Genomic DNA, 7,735 nt, shown 5'->3' on the forward strand with positions numbered 1-7,735 from the left:
CGACGTTTAACCTGGCTTTTCCTTTCCTCTCTGCTCAGCCACCTACGCTGCTGCCGTCCTGTTCCGCATCTCCGAGGACAAGAACCCAGACTACCGGAAGCGCGTGTCCGTGGAGCTCACAAACTCCCTCTTCAAGCATGACCCGGCTGCCTGGGAGGCTGTGAGTATCCTAGGTTGGACCGCAGTAGTTGGTTGTGCAAGTTGTGCACTGCCCATGGGCAACACTTTTGGGGGTCTCCTACTACTGTCAACTTCATAGATTTTTATTTTGTAATTGGATCATTTATAACAATTCCTAGCAGATGGAAGTAGTGGGTTGAATCATATATCCACAAAATGCCAATTTTTATTTTGCCCAAATGAGTATACAGTGTTTGAGGTGGGGGTGCCTTTTTGTAATTTGCGTGGAGGTGCTGGATAGGCTATGGGGGATCTTTTCCAGGGTGGGGCAGTGCCCTGTACCCATTCTTGAGTCCTCTGCCTCCTCCCCTGAGCTGCTCTAGTCCGGCAGGAGTCCCTGCTTCATGAATGGGAAACCCTCCTCCCTGGGGAGTACCGAGGACATGAGTACATCAGGGCACTGGGTGACCCCATTTCATCATCCTCTATTCCTCCAAGGCCTCTTTGCTTTTCTCCGGCCCCCTCTTTTATTTATTTATTTATTTTTATTTTTTTTGAGATGGGGTCTTGCTCTGTCGCCAGGCTGGAGTGCAGTGGTGTGATCTTGGCTCACTGCAACCTCCGCCTCACGGTTTCAAGCAATTCTCCTGCCTCAGCCTTCTGAGTAACTGGGACTACAGATGCACACTACCACACCCAGCTAATTTTTGTATTTTTAGTAGAGACGCGGTTTCGCCATGTTGGCCAGGATGATCTTGATTGTCTCCTGACCTTGTGATCCGCCCGCCTTGGCCTCCCAAAGTGCTGGGATTACAGGCGTGAGCCACTGTGCCCGGCCTATTTTTTATTTTTTTCGAGACAGAGTCTCACTCCTGTCGCCCAGGCTGGAGTGCAATGGTGTAATCTCGGCTCACTGCATCCTCTGCCTCCCCATTCAAGCAATTCTCCTGCCTCAGCCTCCCAAGTAGCTGGGATTACAGGCATGCACTACCACGCCCAGCTAATTTTTTTTGTATTTTTAGTAGAGACAGGGTTTCACCATGTTGGCCAGGCTGGTCTGGAACTCCTGACCTCAAGTGATCCGCCTGCTGTCTCCCAGAGTGCTGGGATTACAGGCGTGAGCCACGGCACCCAGCCTGGCCCCCTCTTTTAGAAGCATCTCTCCCTGCCCCTCAGCTGAGATCCAGCTCAGAGCCTGCATTTTCAAACCTCCCCTCCATGTTTCTCTCTCCTTTTTCAGGCCCAGAGCATGATTCCCATCAATGAGCCCTATGGAGATGGTAAGTGTGTGCCGGGCTCTTCAGGACCCTGGAGATCCTGGGCGGCTGTGTGGGTGTGTGTGAGGGGACAATATTATGTCTCCGGGGCCAGAGGACCAGTGGCAACTGCTGTGTGGAATCCACATGTACCCCAGTCTGGATGCCCTGGTGTGGGGTCTGGGGAGGGGGTCAGGCCCACCAGGGGTGGGCATGGGTAGAGGAGGCAGCTGAAGGCTGTGCAGACTGCTCCCTGCAGGGTAGCTTGCAGACCCTAGGACTGAGCCCCACTTTTTGTCCCCAGACATGGATGCCACCTACCGCCCCATGTACTCCAGCGATGTGCCCCTTGACCCGCTGGAGATGCACATGGACATGGACGGAGACTACCCCATCGACACCTACAGCGACGGCCTCAGGCCCCCGTACCCCACTGCAGACCACATGCTGGCCTAGGCGGCCTGGCCCCAGTACGGCCCCCTCTTTGCAGGCTTTTCCTCCTCTCTAGAACCTCCTTCTGTTGGAGGCCCTCCCATCTCCCCGCTGAAACCTGCGCTCCTTTTTTGGGGGGATCCTTTGCTGCTGAGCTTCCCCAAGCACGGTGTGCCCTGGCCTGCCTTCTTCTTGTGTCTTTGGTGGGGATGGGGAGGCCTATTCCTGCTGGCCCCTTCTGGGGGTGGTGGGCAGGTGACACGGAGTGGCTTGAGCTTCTGGGGATGCAGGCCCACCGAGCCCCTGACCCCTGTCTGTCCCCGCTCCCCTAACAGGTGCGGTTCCTCATCTGAGAGGCTCTCCGTGCAGGCGATGGGGCAAGACAGAAAAGTGCCTGAGCTGGGGAAGCCGGGGTGTAACTTCCTGCTGCACCCTGCGCCTCCAGAGGTCCTCCGTAGGGTCTTTCTTGGGATAGTGTTCTGCTCCTGCTTTTTTGTCCTGGGCATGGGTCCAGGGCCTGACTCCCCCTCCCCGCCCCTGTGGCCCTGGCCACTAAAGCTTCAGACTCAAGTACCCATTCTGTTTTCCGCCAGCAACGCCCCTCCAAACCTCCAGCCTCCCTGTCTCCAGCTGCCTGGGCCCGGAAGGGCTTTGGTTCCTTCTCTGGGTCTGATTTTCTCACTGAACTCCACCGACCAACTGCCCTAAGCCCCCAGGGCCTCCAGGGCCCAGGTTCAAGACCCAAACCCCCAAAATCCAAACCTTCTCTTGAAAAGTTCAGGGACCGTCCAGGGGAGATGGGGAGGAGATATGGAGTGAGTCACCCGCTCCAGAAGACGCCAGCTTCTCTCTCCAGGGTGCTTAGTTGGCTTTGCCCACCCCTCACTCCCCAGGGAGCTCTGGGGACAGCTTCCTCACACCCCTGTCCCACCCACACAGCTGCCCTAGCTGACCCCGAGAAGTGCTCTTGGCTGACCCCTCTGGTGTGTGGTGAGGGGCTTTCTCTTCCCCTTCCTGTTTCAGACCCCCCCATTTCCCGCACATGGTGTGGGGGGCCGGGGGAGGTCCAAGCAGAGTGTTTTATTATTATCGCTTTATGTTTTTGGTTATTGGTTTTTTTGTATAGACCAAAGCAAAGAAAATAAAAATAACACAGATGCGTTGGAGGCTGTTTGGGGGAGTGGGGTGGGAAAGTTGAGGGGCTTCCCTAGCGGCCTGGCGCCCTCTTTGCTGGGTCCTGCGGGTCCTCAGGGCTGCCTTGCCCTGGAGTACAATGGCACGATCGCGGCCCACTACAACCTCCACCTCTTGGGTTCAAGTGATTCTCCTGCCTCAGGCTCCCTAATAGTTGGGACTACAGGCGTGCATCACCACACCTGGCTAATTTTTTATTTATTTATTTATTTTTTAGACAGAGTCTCGCTCTGTCGCCCACTCTGGAGTGCAGTGGCACGATCTCAGCTCACTGCAACCTCCGCCTCCCAGGTTCATGCCATTCTCCTGCCTCAGCCTCCCGAGTAGCTGGGACTACAGGGTTTCACCGTGTTAGCCAGGATGGTCTCGATCTCCTGACCTCATGATCCGCCCACCTCGGCCTCCCAAAGTGCTGGGATTATAGGTGTGAGCCACTGTGCCCGGCTGGCTAATTTGTGCCTGGCTGGCTAATTTTTGTGTTTTTAGTAGAGATGGGGTTTACCCATGTTGGCCAGGCTGGTCTCGAACTCCTGACCTCAGGTTCTCTGCCCACCTCAGCCTCTCAAAGTACTGGGATTACAGGCGTGAGCCACCGTCCCCAGCCAACAATGCCCTTTATATGTGCTCTGTGTTCAGGACCCTGGCAGGAAACACTCGAATTGGGTGATTTGAGGAGACTGTGGTAAGGGGACAGTTTACAAAGCTGTGGGCATGTATAGGAAAGCGCAAGGGATAGGACAGGGCGCCGGGCTATTTATAGTGATATTCACCTCTGGCCTGATACTGGGAGGAGGGGGGGTGCTCCCTGGGACAAGACCCTGTGGATGAGGCTTCCTGACAAGGGGAGACTGTGACCGTGCTCCCTCCTACCAGAGCTCCCTACTGGCCCAGCCCAAGCAGAAACAAGAGCCCATTCACGTCCATTCGTGTCATCTCCCACCACCCAGTGCAGAGTGGAGAAAAGGTCTGGAGAAGCCAATGAAGATAGATAACTGACACATTAACGCCATTTCCCCACCCCAGCTTTCCAAAAGAGGGCCGGAGGCACCCCACAGAAAAGGACTGCTCGCTCAAGCCACATGACAGGTGCTGAGGACAAGAGAAAGACAGCTAAGTCCCCATGCTAAGGGGCAGTGCTAGATTGGAGCTTCACAGTAGGCTGTCAGCTTCCTGGCAGCCTGGCCAAAATGGGAAACTTAAGGCCAGTTAATTTATTTCTTTCTTTTCTTTTCTTTCTCTCTCTCTCTCCTTCCTTCCTTCCTTCCTTCCTTCCTTCCTTCCTTCCTTCCTTCCTTCTTTCCTTTCTTTCTTTTTCTTTTTCTTTTCTTTTTTTTTTTTGAGACAGAGTTTCGCTCTTGTTGCCCAGGCTGGAGTGCAGTGGTGCAATCTTGGCTCACTGCAACCTCCACCTCCCGGGTTCAAGAGATCCTCCTGCTTCAGCCTCCTGAGTAGCTGGGATTACAGGCATGCACCACCTTGCCCGGCTAATTTTGTATTGTTAGTAGAGACAGGTTTTCTTCATGTTGATCAGACTGGTCCCAAACTCCCAACCTCAGGTGATCTGCCTGCCTCGGCCTGCCAAAGTGCTGGGATTGCAGGCGTGAGCCACCATGCCCGGCCAGGCCAGTTCATTTCAATGCAGTGAGTTGGCCACTTCAGTTTTCATGGAAGAGCTAGCTGAGCCTTGCAACCTTGAGAAAGTCAGTTCGCTTCTCTGAACGTCAGTTTCCTCACATGTAAAATGAGGATGATCCCTTCTCCGTGTACCTAATGTGAGGATGAAATGAGAAAGCACAGGGATTCCAGGTAGGCAGAAGGGGGGAAAGGGCAATGGGCTATATCCCGGAAAGGTTATGCCTTTTTGATTTTCAGAAGGGACATCTACCCTGGGGACTTATCTGGACCTTGGCCTGAGCTATGTCGCATGCCCATCCTTTGCTGCAAAGACAGCTGGGAAATGGAGACTACTTTAGCTGCACACAGTGCCCCCTTGATAAGAATCAGGGTTTTTTGTTTGTTTGTTTTATTTTTAAGAGACAGGGTCTTGCTCTGTTGCCCAGGCTGGAGTGCAGTGGCATGATCACAGCTCACTGCAGCCTCGAGCTCCTGGGTTCAAGTGATCCTCCTGCGTCAGCCTCATGCGTAAGTGGGATTACAGACTACAGGTACACACCACAATGCCTGGCTAATTTTTTTTTTTTTGTAAATGATTTGTAAAGATGGAGTCTGGCTATGTTGGCCAGGCTGGCCTTGAACTCATGGTCTCTAGCAATCCTTCCACCTTGGCCTCCTAAGGTTCTGGGATTACAGGTGTGAGGCACTGCACCTGGCATAAAACTCAGGGTTCTGACAGTAGGAAAGAAAAAGATGGATAAGGCATTGGGTACATCACCACAGGGGTCTGCCACAGCTAGGAACAAGTCTCCCCAGACTAACCTTGCCTCTTCTTGGGTAGGCTTGGTCAGGGAGGCAGCAGGAAAGCTCTGAGTGTCCGGGTTTCAGCAAGACCAGAGGGCAAATGCAGGCTTCGGTGATGTGAGCGGGCTTGGTGGAGCAGTTATCCCCAGGGAGTAGCAGACGTGGTCCTGTCCATCTGGAGGAAGCTCTCTATCTGCCATCTGCCATGGCCAACATTTCTATGTCAGAATCTACAAAACCAGTGGAGACAGAGATAGACCTATCAAAAAGGCAGGTGCCACACTGAATGACAAGTTATTAAAACAAGTCTTAAAAATAATGTATCAGCTGTGAAACTAAAACTGCTCTTAAAAATTGTGTTAATCCAGATATGGTGGCACGGCCCTATAGTCCCAGCTACTTGGGAGGCTGAGGCGGGAGGATCACTTGAGCCCAAGAATTTGAGACCAGCCTGGGAAACATAGTGAGACCTTGTCTCAAAAAGAAAAAAGAAAAAAAAGTGTCAATTTTAAAACAGTTGCTCAAAAATAAATGTCATTAAAGTCATACCAAAAAAAAATGTAAAACATGTACGCAACCTCATCCCAGAAAGTCTGTCACTGGGCTTAAAAGAGGACAGTCAGCGGGTACAGTGGCTCACACCTGTAATCCAAGCACTTTGGGAGGCTGAGGTGGGCAGATTACCTGAGGTCAGGATTTTGAGACTAGCCTGCCCAACATGGTAAAACCCCATCTTTACTAAAAATACAAAAATTAGCCAGCATGGTGGCACGCACCTGTAGTCCCAGCTACTCGGGAGGCTGAGGCAGAAGAATCACTTGAACCCAGGAGGCGGAGGTTGCGGTGAGCAGAGATTGTGCCACTGCAGGACAGAGGCACAGGACAGAGGCCACTGCAGGACAGAAAAAAAAAATACCAGCCTAAGCAATATAGTGAGACCTTGTCTCTACAAAAAATTAAACAACAACAACAAAAATTAGCCCAGCACGGATGGCACCTACGGTCCCAGCTACTTGGAGCCTAATGTGGGAGGATTGCTGGAGCCCAGGAGGTCAAGGATGCAGTGAGCTTTTTTGTTTTGTTTTCTTTTGGTTTTGGTTTTTTTCATTCTTTGAGAAGCTGTGAATGACATGTAGTGAGCTTTGATCGCTCTGCTCTCCAGCCTGGGTGACTCACAGAGCAAGACCATGTCTCAAAATAATAATAATAATAATAATAACAACTAGGTAGGAAATCTTAAAACATCTATGCCCAAGTCTGGGCGCAGTGGCTCACACCTGTACTCCCAGCACTTTGGGAGGCCGAGGCAGGTGGATCACAAGGTCAGGAGTTCGAGACCAGCCTGGCCAGCATGGTGAAATCCTATCTCTACTAAAAATACAAACAATTGGCCAGGCATGGTGGCACACACCTGTAATCCCAGTTACTCAGGAGGCTGAGGCAGGAGAATCGCTTGAACCCAGGAGGTGGAGGTTGCAGGGAGCCGAGATCGTGCCACTGCACTCCACTAGGGGACAGAGTGAGATTCCATCTCAAAATAAATAAATAAAATAAAATAAATTTTATTTATTTTATTTAGGCTGGGCGTAGTGGATCACGCCTATAATCCCAGCACTTTGGGAGACTGAGGCAGGCAGATCACCTGAGGTCGGGGGTTCGAGACCAGCCTGACCAACATGGAGAATCCCTGTCTCTACTAAAAATACAAAATTAGCCAGGCGTGGTGGTGCATGCCTGTAATCCCAGCTACTTGGGAGGCTGAGGCAGGAGGATCGCTTGAAGCCGGGAGGCGGAGGTTGCAGTGAGCCAAGATCGTGCCATTGCCCTCTATCCTGGGCAACAAGAGTGAAACGCCATCTCAAAAATAAATAAATAAATAAATAAATAAATAAATAACATCTATGCCCATATAGAAAGTGTGGGGAAATTCTGCTATACCCAGCACATGAGGGACAGATTTGAGAAACTCAGTCGACTCTCAAGTTCACGATAAAATTACTAATACAATGATTATATATAATGGAAAATAGCCAAAAATGCAGTCCAGTGTATTAGGATTTTCAGACAACAGAACCGATAGCACATATATATGTTTGTGTGTGTATGTTGGTGTGTGTATATGTGTGCATGTGTATATATACATGTGTGTGCGTGTATATGTGTGTCTGTGCATATATATATATGGGGCTATAGTCGCAGCTAATTGGGAGGCTGAGGTGGGAGGATCACTTGAGCCAGGAATATGAGACAAGCCTGGGAAACATAGTGAGATTTATACACACACACACACACACACACACACACACACACACACA

At 51.3% G+C, this 7,735-nt stretch overlaps 1 protein-coding gene across 6 annotated transcripts in view; it reads left to right on the plus strand.

Annotated features, from left to right (window-relative positions):
• The window catches only part of JUP (junction plakoglobin), a 32,254-nt gene extending 29,287 nt beyond the window's left edge, over positions 1-2,967 (plus strand). For 5 of the 6 annotated variants that reach the window (XM_004041688.4, XM_019027044.3, XM_055388141.2 and 2 more), the window contains exons 12-15: positions 39-160; positions 1,361-1,400; positions 1,681-1,846; positions 2,144-2,967. In XM_004041688.4, the coding sequence (XP_004041736.1) occupies positions 39-160; positions 1,361-1,400; positions 1,681-1,832 (314 nt within the window). In that variant the 3' untranslated portion in view covers positions 1,833-1,846; positions 2,144-2,967. Of the gene's footprint in view, positions 1-38; positions 161-1,360; positions 1,401-1,680 lie in introns of all 6 variants that reach the window. The other variant, XM_063705833.1, reaches the window with a different exon arrangement.
• The last annotated feature ends 4,768 nt before the right edge of the window (positions 2,968-7,735 follow it).

Source organism: Gorilla gorilla, chromosome 4, assembly GCF_029281585.2.
Source record: "Gorilla gorilla gorilla isolate KB3781 chromosome 4, NHGRI_mGorGor1-v2.1_pri, whole genome shotgun sequence".
Taxonomy (NCBI): Eukaryota; Metazoa; Chordata; class Mammalia; order Primates; family Hominidae; genus Gorilla; species Gorilla gorilla.